The following is a 22,092-nucleotide window of genomic DNA, read 5'->3' as shown; positions in this document are numbered from 1 at the left end:
GTCCTCTCATAGTGTTCAGAATATTCGCATTTGACTATATACCTCTGAGGACTTCAAGACATTTAACTGCAAGCTCAAGTTTCTGCAAAAGCTTGAGAAAAGGATTATTAACAACGCATTCTAAAGCACCAGATACTTAAATCACTTACTTCAACAAAAAGTATCAAGCAAACCTAATTTTAGCTGAACTGCAGTTTCTAGGCCAAAGGGAACAATTAAATAAAAAACCCCCAGAAAACAAAAAACCCACAACAAACGCCCCCCCGCCCCGCAAGAAGCCAAATACCACAATTCTGATTTCATTTCCTTTGTTCTCTTCTTCACTATCATTTAGATAATTCATGCTTTAGTTATGCCTCTGTCTTGTACATTGGAGCTACCTGATGCAAATGACTCCATCTGTAAAAACCCTAACTTGATACATTATGTCAGACAAATTGGAGAGTCATACAAATCATAATTATCTGAATTTAATTATGCCCTATGAAAATACCATGTCTGGTCCCCAAACCATCAGCTACTTTTCCAAAGGTGCAAAGTATGATCTGAAATCTTACGTAGACAGATACACATCTCCAGGGGAACTGCTGCCTGAAGAGAACATACAAATTATAACATTAACAATAGGTTCAGCTTCTAATATCTGGCAATTTTATACAACTTTAGACCTAGAAGCTTGGTAAACAAATTTGTGAGCTCTCTCTTTTCTTGGGAACACCAATTTTGCCTTTTGCACACACCAGAGGCGGGGGGGAATGAGGGGCAATTTGAAGTCCTCTTGTAAAAGGGAACTCAGAACAACACTTAAAAGTATCAGAACTGATCCTGTCAGTTACAAAGAAAGCAACAGGAGATAATTACCTTTTCTGTATTCTTAGGTTTTTTAAAAGAAATAAGTCTGTTTATTCAAAACAAATTTTACAAAACAATTGTCTTTCTGTGGTACAGAGCAAACTTTAAGAATAAATATTGAATACTTTGTATAAAAATTAGTAATATCAAAGGGAAACTGATGCAAACCAAACAAACAGGTAAAAAAAAAGCATTAAATATGCTGTGCAACAATGTCAAACTCTTAATGAGGAGTGACCATTCAGGCTGATACAGCTTTATTTGAAGTAAAACCTATCAGCCCTGCATTGGAGCACTGAGACTATTGTTAAAAAAGATTCCTGATGGAAGTGTACAAATCTTAATTTGTGTTTAGAACCAGAAAATATGAAGTTTTCTATGTCTTTTCTATTTTTTGAAAGGAGTGCCTTCATGCTTTCCTTTTTATTCAACAAGCAACTTCTTTTCACTGCAGCAAAAGAAAATACATACTGCAAACATCAAGGCCCTTTTAAGATTAAGAAACAATCCAAACAAAGCTCAAACCAACTGTAAAACAAAGCATTTCAACGGTCAAAAGTGATTTTCAGATAATGGCAACTACATTTAAGCAGCGTTTTAGATGTTAGCTAGTTAAAGCTACTTAAAGATTACTTTACTTTTGCATATATGAGTGAAAACAAATCCCAACACGTAGATATGCTGGAAGACTATAATCTTACTAGCACATTTTGGTTGCATACTGCGTATGAAGACCCTCTTTCCCTTCAGTGAACAGGGTGGCTTTTCTAGCAGTGCAGTTTTGCTGTGCAGCTTTGTTGATTTAAACGGCTCACAAGAAGTCAGAAATCTGATGAAGCAGCTTCCTTCAATATACAATAATACTTTCTCTATATGTGCATTCATCTTCTCTGTATGCAACAGGTTATAACGATCTACATCCCCAGTACTATTATCCATTTGTTTAGGCAAGAAAAGGAACTGGATTTGTTCCTTCTGAAGTATAGCTGTTATACTTGTCAGTCATTCTGATGCTGATTAATTATTTCTTTGTGAGCTCTTTATATGCCCAACATTTGGGACCAGTTAGGAATCTTATTATCTTACTTCTGTAAAACCAATGATACAAAGTTACATGTTTGACTTAGTTCCAGTAACTACCTACCCTCCATCTGAACAGCTTAGAGAACAGTCAGCAAGCTCTCTCCTGGATTCTGTCTGCACTGACAGATGCCATTATCCATTCAAACCAGAAAACCTGCAGCACAGCTCCAAGAGCAGTAGCAGTTAGTTACACCAAATTTACTACTCACAGCTTCAAACTAGCAAGTCCTGTACAGCTGCCACAGGTTTGGCAATTAGCAACTAAGATATCTGTCCTGAGAGTCTGTGGAAGCACCATGACTGAGCTGTGCAAGGACTGCAGGCAGCCTACAACTCTGGTTCTCTGCCGTACCTTTATGGCACCACAGGACAACTCATAAGGGCTGCAGATTGCACATCACTTAGCTCTGTTTTGGCTTACAAAGCACAGGCATTTTGTTCCTTTGCAAGTGATATTAACGTTGAGATATATTCAAGGTACAGGGGTTTGTGGACACAAACAACCCTGGAATTTTAAAGACAATTTTGACTTCAGGAGAAATATTTTAGTTATTATGATTTGTGTACTGAGTTTGTGTGAATCACCATCTCCCTATCTCTTCAATGCAAAGTCAAAGTTTGTACAGAAAATATCCTCCCTCTCTGTTAGTACAAGCATGAAATTTTGCTTTTTTAAGTCTTTAACTAGATCTAAGTAACATATCTGGGGACTTTAGCTTGCTTTTCACCTCTAGAATACTGGAAAACAGAAGCATTATTAGAAGAAAATTTAACTTATTTGCTTATTAAAGATTGGACTTTTTAAATGTGCTGATTCACTTTTCAGAAAACAGAGAAGTATTAACCCAACCAGACACATGAGTGGTATTTGGTTTTTTATAGCTTCAGGTTCTAAAGGGGGTTCCTTTGTTATTTAAAACCACCAAGTCAGAAGGCATCCAGACACTGTTTCCCTATTTCAAAGATTTAGGCAGCTTTGACAAAACAATTGTAGCAGGTCTTCACTTCTAGCACTCACTATTTGTCAGCTATGCATGTCCAGACTGACTTTGTATGAAGCACTGAGAAATGGTGAATATTTGTAGAGAGTTTACACTACCTTAAACTACTGTGATAGCCTCATTCATTAAGTCAGAAGTTCCACTTTCCTCATGCTTTGAAAGGTCTACTCCATTCTGGTATAACAGGGCATTTTTTTGCCACATGCTTTAGTTCACATAGCTTTTATAAAAACCATCAAGACTTACTGACAGGTTCAAAGAAACAGATATTTTCAACAAGCATTTCAAAGTCTAGAAGTCAAGTCCGTTATAGTTCACTTATAATCCAGACTTGCATCCCTTGAAAGGTGTAAAAAAACAGGCTACAATGTAAAATGTTGAAGTACAACAGAAGAGCTATTCCAATAAGTCTCTGAACGGAATCTGGGACCCTGGGACCATCTTCTTCCTCTCCCTCTGCCCACCCCAAGTATTCACGTGTAAATTTTACCTCTTTCCATGTTTACATATATTTTGGATAAACACCTAAAATGTTGTTGCTCTGTCTTGGCTCAGTGGATCTTCAATGCAGATATTCAAGTATTAAGAAAACGCAGCTGAACAAGGATACGTGTCCACATAGTACAGTTTACAGAGGAGAACAATATTGACTAGTTTGCAGTACATTCTACCCCAAATCCCTGAAGTAATCTTTTTAACTTTGGGATCTGTAGCCTGCTTCCAGAGCTGGCGAAGATCATCTACATGTCCATGAGATGTCATCATCTTGTTATAAATGCAGGGATGATATGGAGCCTTTCCTTCCCCAGAAAAAAATACATGATATTGTGGTACAATTCCCATTTTATTGGCACAGAGACCCATGAAAACATCATCTATATAAAGACTTGTATTCAGAGTCAATGAAGCCTCGTAGACTTTAGCTGCTACATCATTTGATATTACATATGCAGCTCCTGCTGTGTAGTCAGGGTAAGAGGGCCACTGGTACATTTCATATGGAACATAGTATTTGCTGCTCTTGTCTCTTACGGGAGGGGATCCACGATGGACACGACCAATCCAGAGATCTTGAGCACCCATTTGTGTGAGACTTTGGAGATAATCAATGAGATTTGGCATATGAATAAATATGTCATCATCTGCAGACATAATGAACCTGGCATGAGGACAGTAAGCATTCACCCAGCTAAACTGTAAAAGCAATTTAAGAGTAAGATTGTGAAAAGTATCCAAGAAGTCTTGCTGAATCAAATCCTGGTATTTCTGGTCTTCGAGCTCAAGTTCTCTTTGCTGCTGTGTTTTCTGCAGATGGCGTGTTGGTCGTCCTAAGGCAAAAAGGGTTTTAATGTTGGCATTAAGTTGAGAACGAACATACTTCTCATTACCCCAAGTCTGTCTAATCGCATCCCTTCGATGACGGTTTTCAGGAGAAGACTTCACAAACAATAGGAGAAGGACATCCTGCTGCTGACATTTCTCTCTGTGGTTGATCAAGTACTGGTAGCTTGATACTCTGTTCAGGTTATCCCTGCTGACAGATAGGCTGTCATTCACAAAATGGTAGCTATTTATGAGGTATCTGTAGGAATAGGACTTCATATGGCTCACAATATGATTATCAAATGGTACCCAAAAAATCATGAGACACAGTATGAAGCAAGTGGCACATATCTGCAAAAAATGGCATTTTCTGACTCTTCTGGGACTAACAAACATTCTGATGCAGTTTTTATAATCCTTATTTTTGTTCAGGATCAGTGTTTTTACAGTGCCTGTGTTTTAGTTTAAGAGCACAGTGTCACCCTTCAAGATAAGTGTCCCTTGTAAGGCATGATGTCTTTCATTCGGTATCCTTGTGAAGACAGCTTTGTTCACAGACTTCATGAGTCATCTTTCTCAAAAAATGTTTCTCTTTGATTGAAAGAATACAGGCAGTTTTGAAAGATGAGACTTGCAGATGAATATTTTCCCTTTGGGGCATCTTGAAGCAAACACTACAGTTCTAGTCGGAACTTCTAGTGTTTCTTTCCTTCATGAAGATGAACACCTGCCAATTCTGAAAGGGAAGAGGAAAGAAGTTTAAGTGAGCTGTTATTAACACATTTGGTTTTAGGTTTGGTCACGGAAATGAGGTGACTTTTCAGTCACTGCCCATCACCACCCACATACAGACATCCCTCCCACTCCTCAAAATATAAATAAAAAAAAAAGAGCGGACTGGCAGCAAGTCAGAGGCGGTCAGTGGCCTGGAGCAAGCTTGTGGAGGCCGGTGAGAGAGGAGACTGACACAGAAACCTCTTTCTTAGAAACCCCCACTACCGTTAGCGGGCCGATGACAATCTTTTAAAACTGCTCTAAGCTCGGAGAGCGCCGCACCCTACAAACGGCCGGGTTTAAAAATTGCCTTTTGGGCCGGCGGTCGGCTGGACCCCGAGCCAGGCGGAGCCCTGCGACTGCTCCCGGGCAGCGAGTGCGGGGCCAGCGCTCGGGGTCCCGCCCGGCCGCGCTCCGTGTCCCCGCCCCGCCGCCTCCTCTCCCACACCGCTCCTTCCCCCCCAGCCCTGGGGGCGCCGCGATGGCCTCGTCCCGCACCTTGGTGGCCGCGAAGCCCCAGGCCGGCCCCGCCGCTGCGCGCGTCCCCGCCGGCCTGAGGGCAGCGGCCGTTGGGCCCAACGGCCGCGGGGCGCGAGGCGCCGCGAGCCCGCGCCGGCCGTTACCGCCCGGCCCCTTCGGGCACCCGAGTTACCCGGGACACACGGACACACGGACACACAGACTCTGCCCGGCCCCTTCGGGCACCCGAGTTACCCGGGACACACGGACACACGGACACACAGACTCTGCCCGGCCCCTTCGGGCACCCGAGTTACCCGGGACACACGGACACACGGACACACAGACTCTGCCCGGCCCCTTCGGGCACCCGGGTTACCCGGGACACACGGACACACGGACACACAGACTCTGCCCGGCCCCTTCGGGCACCCGAGTTACCCGGGACACACGGACACACAGACTCTGCCCGGCCCCTTCGGGCACCCGAGTTACCCGGGACACACGGACACACAGACTCTGCCCGGCCCCTTCGGGCACCCGAGTTACCCGGGACACACGGACACACGGACACACAGACTCTGCCCGGCCCCTTCGGGCACCCGAGTTACCCGGGACACACGGACACACGGACACACAGACTCTGCCCGGCCCCTTCGGGCACCCGAGTTACCCGGGACACACGGACACACAGACTCTGCCCGGCCCCTTCGGGCACCCGAGTTACCCGGGACACACAGACACACTGACTCACTGGGTCTCCCGCTAGGCACCCCTGTCACAGGTACCCCTCTCGACACCGCACTGCTCACACAGCGCCACTGTCTCTGCTACCGGCCAGGGTTTAACTGAAGAACCCAAAGCACAAAAAGCCACCCAAGTTCAGCCTTCTTGCCCTGCACGTTAAAATTTGGTTCTTGTAGCCAGAGTTGTCTCTGCTGTATAACAAACAAGAGCAGCCTGAAGTAGCAACTACTTGTTCATCCCATAAAAAGCCAAAATTAGCCGTCAAGCAAGAAGTGTAGGACTAGCACCATAAGGAATGACATCCCATGAACTAAGCACTTGTTGCATGGAAACAGCCCCAGAAGCAAGAGAACACAAGCTATCACTTTCAAGTCAGAAGTTACGTGCAGCACAAATATTTTGAGACTGTTTTAGCCATCTGAAGTCTTGTAACTAGAATAGCATGATGCGAACACAATAAACAGTGATAAGAATACCTGGGGCAATTTTGTGGTGCTCCAGGAAGGGGACCAGCTGCTCAAAATGGAAACCATGCATTGGTATACCCGAGGATTGCAGATTGTAATGCATAACAGAAAAGCTGTATGGGCAGTTTGGTGAATAAAAGTCAGTCAGCACTTTTTATAGTATCAGTTTAAACCCTTTTTATTTTGGAAACATGAAGTTAAACAATGCACGTCAGAGTTATAAACTCAGCAACTTTACAATAGAACACTATTACAAAGCTTACTCCTATTTCAGATGAAGCACAGGGATGCAGACAAGCTGGAGTGTTATAGAAATCCCAACTTTTGGTAGGTCCTTTTGAAGGAGTGAAGCTACCAGGTAGTCAGGTTGTTCACTGCCATCATGATAAACTTAAAACAGAGAACTGAAAGCAAAGGGAGCACAAGGCAATATATTTAACCACCTGAAGCAAAGTTTACCTTGGTAAACACAAGGATAGTCATCACCAAATACAACTTTTTTGGTTTACACTTGGATAAGAAGTTCAGGAAACAGTCTGCAATTGCCAAAGCCATTGGGTAAAAGGAGTCAACAGTCAACACCACAGATAAAAAGGACATGGTCCCTGCAAGGTAGCAGTGAAACTAACCTACATGACAGTTATTCCCCACTAGGAAAAAAAAAACAGTCTCCAGAAAAAAAACAAAACCACCAACAACACTCAAACCAAACCCACACACCCACCAAGAAAATCCACCACAAAGGACATAATGGAAATAGCTTTAAATATGGAACAGGTAGCAGGGGAGGCATGCATAGAGTCAGTTTTCTGCTCCCTAGCACCATCCAGTCAGGGATGCTGGAAAGAGAACTTAAATTTTCCTATGAGGAAAAAAAAAAAAAAGCTATAAAATTAACTGGCTAAGGGCTGGAACAGTCTGGTCTGTCATTTCCTTGTTCTAGTTCAGTGGAATTGGATGAACCATTAGTAGACAAAAGTTGTTCAGAATCCTCCTTACAAAAAAACCTCTCAGGTAAAACTTTAAAATGTGACTATAGATGAGCAATACGGTGAAATTTAAGACAGTCTATACCCATCTCTCCAAAAAAGCATGGAGATGTGCACTGAAGGTACAAATGCACAAGTGGAGTCTCTTTGAGTGTCAGAACTTTTTATAGCCCATTTAGAAGAACCAGCCTTTGGACTTAGTCATGTTGTCCTTCCCTTAACTGGAAAACAGGTTGAGACACCACAGCAGCTATTTACTGCTATTCAAATTTCATCATTCCAGGAAAGGAAAGCAATCCAACTCATCAATGTGTTCTCCCTAGCAAGAGGAAACACAATGGAACAGAGATAAAGCTGTGCTTGACAGCCATTTTTCTGACCATAACTAAGGTGGTTTTCCTCTTGTTGTACATTTTCTTACTTGTGGTTTGAAAGCTGTTAGATCCACTCTAATACTGGAGAAAGACTGTAAGAACCAAGGATCCATACACAGTTCCTGTAACTGCCTTCCTTTCTGCAGAGTTAAGATTAGAGCTGCCTGTGGTGTTCCCCCAGTTGCAAGTACTGTAGGCTTTTGCCATCCTGTAGCAATCCTGTCTTTGCTAAAGGAGTTTATTTAACCTTTTAATACTTCCACAAGCATGACTCATTGTAGCAACTGTCCACTGTTCTCTGTTTTGCATCTGGAATATATTCTAGGGTGAAAGAGGAGCTGGCGTAGTTTGACTTGCAAACTCAATAGTTTGTAGAGTAACCACTATGGAAAAGCAAATCCTTAGGGACCTACTTTAACTTTTGAAAAAAGTCTGTATGAAGTTTGTTTCAGGACAGAAGTAGAGCAGTTTTGGAAAGTCAGCTAAGGAGAGACAGACAAGACACGTCCTAAAGAGAAATAAAGACACTCTAGACATGAGACAACGTTTACACAAAAGATGTCCAACATGGGGATTTTTCCAACTAACACCACCCTGATAAAAACCTAAATCCAAGAGACCAACTAAGTCTGCCCAGAAAGAACATCTCAAAACTCCCAGCTACAGATTTTGTCATGTGGTACCATACACAGGGTGGGCTTCAATACACCACATCCCAGCACGACATGTATTTTAGGACAAAGATCGCAATGTATAGTTATTTTTCACTCTTCCCACCCAGGACAGAAGATAAGTTCAGATCACAATGGCTTTGCCAGGATATACCAGGAAACACTATTTTAAATAGAACCATTTTTTACAATCAACTTGTAGCAACTGGCCCTTTCATATCAGCAACTCTTGGTTAAAATTCAGAAGATCTACCAGAAAGACTGAAGACCTCAAACATTACCTAATTCCAAACAGAAGTGATCTGAAGAGCTGCTGATTTCTATGTCCATGTATTGTCTGTCCTTGGCTACTGGGGACAGTCTTACAGTCACTCTGCCCTCTCATCCTTACCACACTAACCTTCCACAGCTTCCAACAGCTCTGGAGTTTATATAGTTGCTCAACAATCCAAATTTAGCTCCTCCCATCCTCTTACCTCCAAAAAGCAACCTGCTGAATCCCTGAAGGAATTATCAGAAAGTGACTAATTGAGGTCCAGCTGTGTCTAACCTAGGTGCACAATAGGACTTAAGGATTTTCTTTTGTAGAACCTGATATAACACACAGTTTCTAAAGCTTTCAGTCTTTTCAATTCTAAAGCTACTGCCAGACACTGGTGCTACAGAAATTTTGAAGCCCTAAGACAGGCTTTTGCTTTAAGGACGGGATAGTTCTGTCACACAAGCTACTCCATATCAGCTTGTTTGACACTGGAGTGGATGCCCAGGTTAGAAGTCACATTGTAGAGATGTGTTTCAGCTCCTGTTTCAGCTGCACTCTATCCTGCTTGCTCCATATTGATATCAGATGTGACATGAGATATCCTCTAAGCTGCAACACTACTTCTACAGCACTAAAGGAATGTGTCCAGCCACAGAGGTGACCGATATGTTGCAGTTAAAGCTGCATGGGCCAAGATTATCACTGCCTGGCTTTAAATTCAGAGAGATGTGTCAAACCTAGTGCAAGGATGGAACAATCCTGAAAAAAGTGAGTTGGATTTTCTTGAAGCTTTCAAAATCTGTTTAGAAAGGGACTATGGGGTCCAAAGAACACATCTTGATATGTTTGAGAGTTTTATTTGTTAAGTAGAATTCAAAACATTTTTTGCTGTGTTTGAAGCAATTTAAACAGTTATAATTCCTGTGAAATTGAACTCTCCCATCTCTAATATTGATTTATGTACTGTTTACACCCAAAAGAAATCTAGCCAAGTTCACACATCAAATAAACTGTCAAAACACAAGTTTATAAAGATTTTTCATTACGATTGAGTAATTGAAGATGATGAAAGTATGTGTCTAAGTTAATGGGAGCAAAGCCTGAATGGACTTTGCTGCTTACAGCTTTAGCTACAAGGTTATATAACCCAGGTTCCTCTGATGGTTTTTCTGTTGCTGATGTTTCTTCACAAGTTATGTTATCTGTCATCTCTTCCCAAGCCTATGTCCTCCTTCTTCACTTCCCATTCACTTCTTATATATTAAGCACTTATATATTAATCCTCATGTTCTTCTGTTATGTGAGTTGTGCCAGAAAATAAAGGACAGTTCCTGGCACTTCTAGAACTTCCTGCCATAGTGACAGAAGGTCACTTTAGGAAAAAAAGATGCAGTAATTGCTTAGCTAAGGCTGCCTTCCTACACAGTTTGCAAGCACCAAGATGAAAAGAAGTCACAAACAGTCTGCAAAGAAAATTATTTCAAAAATGTAAAGACTTCCCCTATTATACCTTGTTCTGTCCAAACTGTTGAGAAATGGAAGCCAATTCAGACAAGTATTCTTTAGGAAAACATGGTCACAATGGCAATGGAATTAACAAAAAGAAATTGTCCTGTGCTCCAAAGATCTATGAAAAGTTTAGAATCAGGTCACAGATGTGAAACATAATGCAGTAATGACTGACAGTAGCTTTGCAAATTTTGTTTCAAGAACATATAACCCATCTTTTGCAACTTCCAATGCAGGCTTCACCTGCAAGCTCTTGAGTTTGCCTGCAACTCCTACTCAGGGTACAGTTTCCTGGGATGGTACAGCAGCATTCTTACATGCTCTTTGTGTATGTGTTGAGGACTTCTCAGGTTGAACAGACACCTGACTTTCCATGAAGGTGAACATCCAGCACTTTCCAAAACACAGACTCCTTAAATGATTCTGAAATTGCTTGGTCAAGAGGAATCTCCTTATTTAAAACAATGGGCTTTGAAGCACAACTCTTTGTCCAGGGAAGTTCTGTATCAGACTAACTACACCACCACCTAGAAAAATGAGCCATTTAATGCTGTGCCCAATTGCTGTTTCTCACTGATGGCTGAAACTTGCAAGTGCTGAGCAATGTTGGCAGAGAAATTAAAAGGATGGCAAAGCTTTAGATGGCAATTGAGCAAAGCAGTTCAATTCCTTCAGGGCTGGAGGCAGAAAGATGTTGTAAATGCTTAGCACTGCCAGGAAGCAGCTAATTGCCAATAGAGATTTAGTTTCTACAGAGGTTTTGCACTTACTGTAACTATTGGGTGGAAAGAAAGAGAATAATTTCTTCTGCTTTTCCACTATTGGGTGGAAAGAGAGAGAATGATTTCCCCTAAAATGAACTGAAACTTCCCAGCTGCTACAAGCCGATGTAAATGGAGACATCTGCCAGAAAGGACAGATTTGCCTTCTTAAATTGCTTTTATCAAGATCAGTTGTCCAAAACAGCCTTTATGGACATGGCAGGAGAGGAGAAGGACCACATCTTTCAGTTATCAGTCTACATGAGACTGCAGTTCTCAGCTGTTTTAACCTCCCATATCCACTGCAGACTCTTCCTCATACAACCTAGAAGGAAGGACAGCATTTTCCAGAATGAGTCTCCAAAATATGAATCATTTACTTCAAGGGATTTGCATAAAATGCACAAGCACCAACATGTTTTTTTTTGTTTTACATGCAGCAGATGAGGTGAAAAGAGCCTGTTCTTTGTACTGACAGTAAGGATAATGTTCTTAAGTTTCTGTCTGTCAGTGACATGATTGAGACCACATGTCCTCATGTTCTGAGAGGAGGGACTAAAACACTCAACTTCCACACAGACAAGTCAGAACTCTTGAGACTCAGCTACAAAGGCTGTAATGGCACCTATTGTACAACCCACCACATCTGTTTTGGCAGCAATGAGCTCTAATGATGCACTGAACAGCAGTCTGAATTTATGTAAGTTCACTTTCACAGTGCCAGCATTTAAACACATATGACTCTGACACACGTTCCTTTCTCCTCCCATGCACCAAGGCAAAAAGAGGTAGCAAAGGGGCAGGGCACATTAACTGCAGCTATTAATGTTACCCCATTACTATAGCCTCTAGAAAGTCACCTCCCTCTCCATTTTACAGTAGACCATTTCTGTTTGCATTTGGAGTCTTATCTGGAAGCTTCTGTGCAAGTGGTGAAATGAATTTTCTAGTGATTATAATATCACTTACTCCCAGAATATTATAAACACAGCTTGCCTGCAGAAGTGGGCAAGGACCACAGGAGGCATTACAAACGGCTCACCACTACTTTATATCCCACATTAGTGTATTCACCTCTTTATAAAAGTGAATTTCAGACAATCTTGCAAGAAGGACATCCCATTAAACATGGCACGCTTTGAGCTGAACACTGAAGAAAACCATTTTCCCCATAGTAGAGAAAGCAATTATGAACTATCAAGCAGTTAAGGATCCAGTACAAAACTCAGCACTGGAAGACAAGAAAATGGAAATTCCCTAGTTAGGCATTAATACTGAATGTCCCTGTTTCATAGCGTGTTCCAGTTGAAGAGCTACAACATCAGGCCTCCACCTAATCAATAATTTTTTGGGTGCCTGTTTTAAGTAAGCCCATTCAAATATTTATTTGCAGCTAGATTTAGAGATGTTATTTCCTGTCTATTTTCCCCACAAATCCAAGGTGATTTCTGTTCCAGTCTGCAGGCCATACCTGAAGATCAAGCTGAACAACTATCTGAAGACTTTTTCCATGCTAGCTGCCAAACTAAAAGAGGAAGTTTCAGACTGACACAACTATCTGTAAGACTAGTTCAAGCTGCCTTTCTATGGAGCCTCTCAGAAACCTTTCTTTTGCCCAGTAAGAATACTTAAAAATAATGCAGTGAGTCAGAAAGTGTGTGAAGGGCTTGTTTAAACCGAAGGCTAACACCATTGTACCATGGCCATTTCTAGGTTTTAAGATTTTCATTCCAGAGTAAATATTCTCTCATCTACTTCCCAGTCTATCCCTCTTCCTCAGACAATACTGTAGCCTATTAACCTAATTCTGCATCTAACTCCAAATGGATGTCCCACACTGCAGCAAGAGCTTGGATGTTGCATGGGCCTCTACAATGTAGACACTGAGGCAGGAAGACAGATAAATGAGAATTTGTAAGTTCAGTTTTAGATTAGGATGCAGGGTGGTTTTGTGCCAAATTATTGTGTTTTTCTCTTTCAGTTAGACTAGTGATGATAAAACATGTTGGTATTAAAAATGTCAAATATACTGGTTAACCTGCAGGGTATGGGAGTATTGTGTGTTTTCTTACTGCTCTATTAGATTAACTCTCCCTGTTCTGCACTGAAGTTAGCACAGACCAGAGGTGGACTCTTGAGTCCACACAGCAGAGTATCATCCCATCAAGACTTCCCAAATCATCTCAGCTGCTCTCTTAAGCATGGTTAATTCAACTCAGCCAAGTCTCATGCTGTCTTACCATCCAGACACCATTTATGCTCTATAGACAACTAAACATGACAGAAATCCTGCATCACTTTTTTCTGCTTCAAATCCTTTCCCAAACCTACAAGTAGAGCCCAGGGAGACAAATCTTCAGGTTTGCTTGTAACCTGCAAAGTACATACACAAGAGTTTGAGGAAGCTGGGTTGCAGAACACTAGTGCTCATTCCCATCCCAAGATCCCATCAGTCAGAACTGACACCACTTTTACTGAAAACTCTTCCATCAACCAGGACCATAGCCTGGTTTTCAGTTCTGTTATGAGGGAGGTATTCAGGTCTGCAGTTTCAAGGCCATGCTTTCCCCACCACATGCACACACCCAGCAAGCACAAGGTCCAATGCTACAGTGAATCCACCACGCACAAACCTGTACCTCGAGCACAGCACACGCTTACACACACAGGTCTAGTAATTTAAACTATAGGATTGGCCTAGAAAGAAAGCTGCTGTGTGGAGAAAAGCAATACTTCTATCAACATCTAAGGATGCACGTGTATATATAATTAATTATTAAAAATGAGCTTTCTGATTAATGATAATGAGGAAGAGAACCTCTTTAAGATGACCGCTAATGTCTCATCCCCTCCCATGACTGCAGTGGAGCTGCCACTACCACAACACTTCAGAGGCCTCCTCTTGAGATCACCAAGAGCAAATATTGCCCAATCCACTCCATCTTTCCATACACCCACAGACCTGCATGCACTTAAGACAGTCATTGCCCACTGTTCTTTGGCCCTGAACAGAGTCTGCTCTTGTTCATCCTCACCCCCTCCCATTCACTGCTGTGCATAGCTACCACCAGCACTTAAGCAGAGAGAAATGCTGTATTCTGCTCGAGGCTGAGGGAAGAGGAAAGCTGTTAATGACCCTGTCTGCTTCTTGCATAATCCTATCTAGTGGGTTGTCTTCTTTCATTCATAGGAAGTGCATCTATTTGAATCAAGCAATCAGCCTGTCCTATCACACATTCATTTCTTGTTTAGCACTTGTACTGCAGTTATTTTCTTAAGAGATTAATTACCATTTGGGGTAGCTCAGCAGTAATTTGATAAAACTGTGCAGATGCTGTGTAAATGTGAAGTTTATATATACTAAACACACACACATTTTCTATAAAAGCCTGAAGTACCAGTCATTCAAGATATACTAGCAGAAGTTAAAGAACTTACATTTTTAACTACTTTAAAATAAAAGTTACACAAACAGCACCTTAAATTCAACTAAAGAGTCACTCTAACTTGAGGCAAATCATTATCTAGAAATAGGAACACATCAGACTGTCCATTTCTTCTAACTTCCAGCCTTCAATTCTGAAAGCATTCACAGTTTTCACAGATCAAAGAATAGCCCGAAATAGTTGTAGCATTGAAACTGAAGAATTGTTATGTTAAGAGGCACGGGAGATAGTTTGAGTAACCAAGCACTATCCAAACAAACAAGCACTATCCAAACCTGTAAGGTTCATATTCTCCAATCTCTATTTGTATAAAAGATCCCACTTCTTGGGAAGGGGCTGTCAGTTAGGGGAGAAGGTTATAGAAGACGGCAAAGTTTTGCTATTATAAGTGTACTCGATGAGCTGGCCACCAAAAAAGACCAGAGAGGATAATGTTTCTCCACTGATTTAGCACTTCTGTGACATCTGGATTCATCTATCCAGCTATCCTTTTCCATTAGTTCATCAGTGAAGTGTTTAATTTAAATTCTTTTATATGATTACATAAATTTCACGGTTCTTGTGTGGTTTGCACATTTTAAAGTTTTCAAGACTGTCAAATATTTCACAAGCCGATAGTTCTTTGAAAATTTAAAAACAGATTCAGTACTGAAGGTTTCTACATGCATATTGGGGGTCTCCATGATTGCTTCAAGCCAGCCAGAAAGACGTAAGCATTTCAGATTTTAAGATAATGTGGATCGAGAGCCACCTCAGCATATACAAAGGAGCTGCAGATTGGCTGGGATAATAGCAGTGCAAGGCTTTGTTTAAGCCTGTCTGCAAACGGGGTGGGATGAATTCCATTAGTCCTCTCCTACTTCTGTGGGAACTAAGGAGAATTTTGGCTTTTATACAGCCTCTTCTGCAATGCAACAAGGGCAGGGATTGAAAAGGAGATGCTTGCCTGCTCTTAGTAGTTATTAAATACGGGGAGCAGGACGAGCACAGGCTCATGGCAGAAAAGCAAAGTAAAGCACCCCTCCTTCCCCACCCCATGCACTTAGGAGGGAAACAGAGCTGCAGCCGTTGAGGAACAGCATCCCGCAGTTCCAGCTCACCATGGCTCAAGTGCCCTCCCTGAGAGCTGCTAACAAGCAGCCACAACAAGCTACAAAACAGAGGGCTAAGCAAAGAGTTCCTCAAGATGCAAATCAGATAAGAAAACTCAAACAAAGGAGCTGCTAAACACTCCCAATGTGTTTAATAAGCACTGAGATTTCTCCAAGGTGACAGTCTTTGTAAATTAAATTAAGGAACTTGTGTTCTTGCATTTAACTAGAAGTGCTTGTCACAGCTTAGAAGAAAGGGATAGTAGGTCACACTAGTCAATAACACCAAGAACCAGTAAAATAATATTTTTACATATGTAAAAATACATGTCTGTTGTATATATGTGTGAATATACACATACACACTTCTTTGCAAGATTAATTTAAGGCCAAGAATGTAACAAACTACCTACAGCACTTGCATACACACAGCACCAGTTTAGGAACTGCTGGGAGGACAGTTCAGTGGAACGGAGTTAAGTAGAAACTACAAATGCACTTCAATGAGAGACAGAATCACAAAAAAACAGTCTGTGGACTGCAGAAGGAAGCTACAAAGATGGGAGCAGAGGCTTGCAAGGCAGGGATGACTTAAGGCATGACTTAAGAAGGAAAACCAAAGATGTCGCTAAAGAAGCCTGATCATTCTAGAAAGTTGAACTTGGAGAGCAATGCACTAGAAAGCCAGTATTTGTAATTACCACAGGACTTTACTCACGGCTTGCTAACAAAGCAGCCGGAACCTCAGCAAACAATTAGTCATAGGTATGGTCCCTTTGCCACCCTTATCACTCACTAGAAGGCTTCCTACTAAAAATGTAGGGAATAAATATGTTACTGGAAAGTCAGGAACGTTACAAAGAAGAAAGCACTTTGCGTGAAAGTGCTTTGTGTGGTTTTAACAGTAAAAAACATGGCTTGCACAGTCTGGTGCACAGTGCAAAGTTAAAGACTAAGCATCCTTTAGTTAACTAAGTCAAGTAGCAGTAAGTTCATCCTTCCTCTGTCTGTTTCATATTCCTTATAAAAACACAGCTTATCGAGGGCTGAGGGCACAGAGCTGCAGCGCTGTTTGTAAACTGCTACTGATGAGTAGCAGTTTAAAGAACAAGAAAAATTAAGTTTTCTGCCCTAAGACAAAAGGTCTGTTTTGTCTGACAAGCCTCCTCAGGTCTTAGTGGAAGTGAGACTGGGAGAAACAAATTATGCAGGATACAATAGGAGAAGAAATGTGAACAGTCTTAGCAGGCCAACAGCATGTTCAATCTGAAGAAACTTTCCTTAGCTCTAAATGCAAAGGACCAATTAAATCCTTTCCTTTGCTGCCATGTCCCAAAGCACCTCCAACCATATGCTCTGTGTTGACAAAAGATGTTCTTCATTCCAAATTTCCTGCCTCATCTGAGTTGGTGAGGTTGAGCTGCTGCATGTGAAGGGTGATCATGAACCTTCAGAGCATGGCAACATTCCTGGGAGTTCTGAGTGACCATTTTTTATTCAAGTTTTAAACTACATTCAGAAATCTGGAGTTGGTACCAGACAGTCAACCCTGACCTCATGAAACTGCTTTGCAGAAAGCCAAGGCAGGAAATCCTACAGCTTTTGGTCTTTGCAGTGTGTACATGTATGTCCCACTTCAACAGTGCTGCCAACTAAGTTGCTTTTGCTTACAGCATTCCCTTTCTGAGGTCATCTGTTTACAGGTTGTTTAAGCAGCCCTAGGATCTGTTAGATTTTCTGAGTTATTTGGGCATGTAGCAGCCACAGCATGTCCAAGCCACAATTCTGAGTTGAAGATCAGACTACACAGCCGGCCAAGCAACAAGTAAGCTTCAGGACTGCTACAAGTTCATTCTAAAATGTTGCAATTCTCAAATCAAGGCATGTCATCATCCTACTTCCATGCATGGTTATGGTTTCCCCATTGACTATAAAATTTAAGTCAAGTTCATCTTTCAAAGATCCTTCCACAGTATTCTTCCCTTTGCTGCAGGGACAAATGTCATACAAAGAAAACTTATGAAAGAGTGGAACCTCTTGTATCCATAACTATTATTTCAGTTTATGAAGACTCAGGAATGCACAGATCTCAGTTCAGGATCTGGACCACAATCTCCCAAATGTTGCAAAGAATCCAAAGATATGTCTCCTTTATGAGAGAAAAATCCTGCTTTCAACTTCTGGCCAACCTGACAGAGGTGGGCCATGCTGCTTTCCACAGGAATTTAAAGATTAGTTATTGCTGAGGTCTGCTGAATGAGATAGCCTCACTTGAGATGTGCCCATCCTAGGAAGCTAAGGAAGGTGTCTGACTAAACTCTGCAAGTTCCTTCCATGTGGAAGGAAGAGCCGGTAGTGCAGTGCTAATCCATCACAGTAGTGCAATGCTCAACCATCAGGTGGTTCCCTCCACCTCTTTCTGCCAGTCCCAAGTCCCAGCCAGACCCACTGCAGTAACAGCAATGCCTCAGGGCGGTTTCCCAACAACAAAACCCCCTCAGTATTTCTTGTACTTCTAGTAACCAATGTCTTCAAGTTAGAGGATTACCTAGACAACTGCTCAGGCACAGAGGGATAACCATGGCAGAGGCAACACTCAGTACATCCTGGATGCTGTAACACTGGTGGTGCAGAGTGACTCCAAACACATCAGCCACTGGCATTTCCAATGATAAGCCATGACTCACAGTGTTTTCCACATGCTTCTCCCTAATCTGTAGGTGAATTACCATTCCTATCATCAGTACTCACTACTCCAGTTTGGCCAGATGTCAGAGAGACTGTCCCAGCTGCTGCTTGGGGCAGCAGGAGCAACCAGTTTGTTTCTCAATAACATGGGATCTCAGAGAAAGCAGAAAGTGATACAGTTTTGTTTCACTCAGTGGAAGACAACCAGTAAGCAGATACTATTAAATTTCTAAGCAGAAAAACAAACAAACTCCAAACCCCTTACCTGCAAAAAAAGCCCACATTTTTACTGTGATACTACATTTCTGTATATAATAGATGGTGGACTTGTATGAAACAAGTTCTGGGGAAACAACCGGTAACTTCCATAATACCAGAGCAACACCCAGCTTTATGTGACAGTCCAGGCTTCTGGAATACTGCTAGAATATTCCACAGCTGTTATCAACAGTGACTTACTGTCTCCTGCCCTATTCAACAAAACCCCCTTAGATTGCAGCTATTTTTCCTTTTAAAAGATAATGAGTTCCTTTTCTAGCCCCATCCTTTTCCCTTTCCAACTGCTAGAAGAAATGCAAGTACAGAGGAGAAGTGAGAACCAGACAGCATAATACAAACCAGGTTTCAACAGCCGCATTGGTAGTTTCAACACTGCTGCTAAGAGATCCTCAGGCATGCGCCTGGGTATCCGAGTTGAGGATGCTGCAGCACGTACCGAGTTCTGCACTGCCTTGCCAAGATAATTTCAGGGGTTCTTATCGTTGTCTTGCACTCCATGTAGTTGCTCACACCAACACCTCCCATCTCCGGATACTTCCAAGATCTTGCGCAGAAGCAGTTAACGAAGCTACTGTCTCCCAAAGAGCTCAGGTGATTTCTGTGCTCCCCGCAGCGCGGATGAGGCGCTGCGATTCTCCCTTTCCTGGCTCCCGCCGCCCCCAGCCCGGCCGAACCCGCGGCTCTGCCCCGCGCCCGCCTCCCGGCGCGGCAACAAGGGCATCCCCAGCTCTCTCGAAATCTTTGGAACCCAGGAGAATCGAACATACCGGGAAAGTCGCGGGCTGGAGGACACCCCGCCGCCCCCACAGGCTTTCCCCCGATGGTTGTTGCCACCTCCCGGCAGCCCCGCGGCCCCAAACCGATGGTGATCCTGCCCGCCACCGCGCCTTCCCCCATCCCCGTCCTCCGGAGCACCCGCGGAGCCCGGCAGCGGCCTGGGAGGGGCGGCGGGCAGGGAACAGCTTCCAGCCATGCGGCTGCGGGCGCCCCTTCGGGGGAACAAAGGCGGGAGCCGGCGCCCGCCGCCAGCCTCCCCCCATCGGGAGCTCCGCAGCCTGGCCAAGAGCACAGACAAAAAAAAAAAAAAAAAAAAAAAAAAAAAAAAAAAAAAAGATACTTTTTTTTCAAGCTTTGCTTCGCGCAAACGGCCTTTTTTGAAAGCGTTCACTCTCCTTCTTTTCCCTAATGTGATTTCTCCTGCCGATTTTTCCTACGGGGTGCCCAAAAACTGCTCGGGGCGGTGGCAGCTCCGAGCCCACGTTCCGCGCTCAGCAGGCGGGCGGCAGCCCCGGCGCTCTCGGGGGCGAGTCCCCGTGTTGCAACGCAGGGCTGCGCGGAGAAACTCCCAGCTGGATCTGCGAGTTTCTTGTGTGGGAACAGTGGAGGAAGAAAAAAAAAATACCACACTTTTCCTGTAGGAAAAAAAATTGTTTGGAGGAATAGGAAGCCGGGAGGGGCTGCTGGAACAAGGGGCGGGAGGAAACGGCGCGCCTTTGAATGGGTTGTTTCACCGCAATGCTCGAGTGGCCGCGAGTTTTCCCTCCAAGGCTCAGGGCATGAGAAAGACCCTGAAAGAACCACAAAAGGCTGATAATTTTCTGGCCTTTTTTTTTTTTTTTTTTTTTTTTTTTTTTATAAACATAATCGACTGCCAGACAATCAGAGGTTTGGGGGGAATGTGCTAAAAGGTTACGCAGAACAGACATCAAAACTACACTGAAGTTTGGGTCTCGTTTATCACAGGAATTTGAAATCCCAAACCCCAGCAAGACCCTTCTTTAGGACGGGAGAGGGGCAAGCGCGTACGGCGATAATGGATGCGGTCTGCACCGAGACCTTGGGAACAAAGCAGTTGGAAAACTCGTTTGTCCAAAGCAGGGAACCGCAATTCCTGAAACGCGGAGAAGTGAGACACCCTCCTCCCCTAAACAGACCATCTCTTACAATCCCTGAAGCCAGGCAGAGAAGAGAAAAAAATTTAGAAAACCGGAGTATTTTCACTACTTTTAGTTCCCCGGCACTCGCTTTAGCCATCAGAGGGACAAACAGCCCGGCCGCTCTTAGTTCACAAAGCGCGAGGGGCAGCGGGACGACAGACACCCAGCAGAGATCCCCGCAGCTCACCTACCAAACTGGCCGGAGAGCTGCTTTCTCCTCGGCTGGCTCGCTCGGGCAGCAGGGACGGGCCGGGACACGGCGCTCCCCGGCAGCAGATGGGCTCCGGCGGCCCGGGAGCCACCGGCTCCGCCCCCCGCGCCGGCTCCCCGCGCCCGGCCCGGGCTCCCTCCTCGGCTCGGCTGTCCCGCTGCTCGCAAACACCCTGCCCGCCCGCGGCGCTGCTCCCGAGCGGCTGGGCAGGGTGAGACTGCAGTGTGCGACGTGGGAAAACTCTGTCATGCGCTGACGCTCACAGCGCGAAAAGTGATGTGCTGAAAGTTCTAAAGTACTTACATCTTAAAAATTTCTTAGGGGACGCCATAAAAGTTTAGCTAATTGCTCCTCTAAGTCTCCGAGGTGCCAAATAACATCTTATTGCTGGGTAGTTAGTTTGTAGGTCACAGTGAAACTTGTTTGTCTCACTTTGCTGTTGGGACTCTTCAGAGGAGTAAAGAAGAGTGTGATTTAGGGTTTCTTTTCCTCTTCCACCTTCCCCACAAATCTTGGTGACTTCCTTACACCAACCTGAGGGGAATGCCTGATTCATTGAAGAACATCAATAGTAAGTCAGTCTCCATGGGCAGTAGGACTGAGACAGAAGTATTTAAAAAACAAACCAAAGAAAATGCTGCGAACGCGCCTTCATTGAATACGCTTTTGCCTAACTTTTGTGAAGAGAAAAACTGGGTTTAAAATGGCATTCAAATTCACTTGAAAAGCCACTACAATGCTGTGCCTTGTGTAATTTTATAGAATCACAGAATCATAGATTTCTCACTGTCTGTAAATATCAAACACAAACCCATAGTGTATCTCCAATTCTTTCACATGACTGTGATTGATCTGAATCATTCCTGACCTCATCACTGACTTCATAGAAATTTAACTATTGCATATCATGACAATTAGGGTCTGTTTGTCACTTTGCAACCATAAATCTGACAACATCTTTGTGAGGCAAGGAATTGTTTTCTTTTCACACACAAGAGAGAAAATAGAGATAGGAATACTGTTGTCAAGGTCACCCAGCAAAAGTAGAGCAAGGGTAAAACCTGAGCAGCTGATGATCCTATGGAAGGATGTGTTGTTTTGCAATAAAGGTTTTGCTTGGGAATCTTCAAGGCCTAAGGAGTTTTTCACTTGATTTCTCCTTTCTCCT

General features: G+C 43.2%; 2 protein-coding genes across 5 annotated transcripts in view; one reads left to right on the top strand and one right to left on the bottom strand.

The window, feature by feature from the left end:
- The window catches only part of MCF2L2 (MCF.2 cell line derived transforming sequence-like 2), a 137,418-nt gene that overhangs the window by 57,700 nt on the left and 57,626 nt on the right, over nt 1–22,092 (top strand). The gene's annotated exons all lie outside the window — the stretch shown is intronic.
- On the bottom strand, nt 293–21,015 carry B3GNT5 (UDP-GlcNAc:betaGal beta-1,3-N-acetylglucosaminyltransferase 5). 4 transcript variants are annotated; one of them, XM_053951247.1, is made up of 2 exons: nt 20,905–21,015; nt 293–4,995 (listed from the first exon to the last, which is right to left on the bottom strand). In XM_053951247.1, exon 2 carries the CDS (start codon nt 4,653–4,655, stop codon nt 3,519–3,521), a length of 1,137 nt encoding a protein of 378 aa, XP_053807222.1. In that variant the 5' UTR covers nt 4,656–4,995; nt 20,905–21,015; the 3' UTR covers nt 293–3,518. The 4 variants fall into 4 exon arrangements, with proteins under 4 accessions (XP_053807222.1, XP_053807224.1, XP_053807223.1 ...); XM_053951249.1 differs by lacking the exon at nt 20,905–21,015 and adding an exon at nt 19,544–19,569; XM_053951248.1 differs by lacking the exon at nt 20,905–21,015 and adding an exon at nt 6,247–6,287.

This window comes from Vidua chalybeata, chromosome 10, assembly GCF_026979565.1.
Source record: "Vidua chalybeata isolate OUT-0048 chromosome 10, bVidCha1 merged haplotype, whole genome shotgun sequence".
NCBI classification, from domain to species: Eukaryota; Metazoa; Chordata; class Aves; order Passeriformes; family Viduidae; genus Vidua; species Vidua chalybeata.
This window is presented reverse-complemented; position numbering and strand designations above follow the sequence as displayed.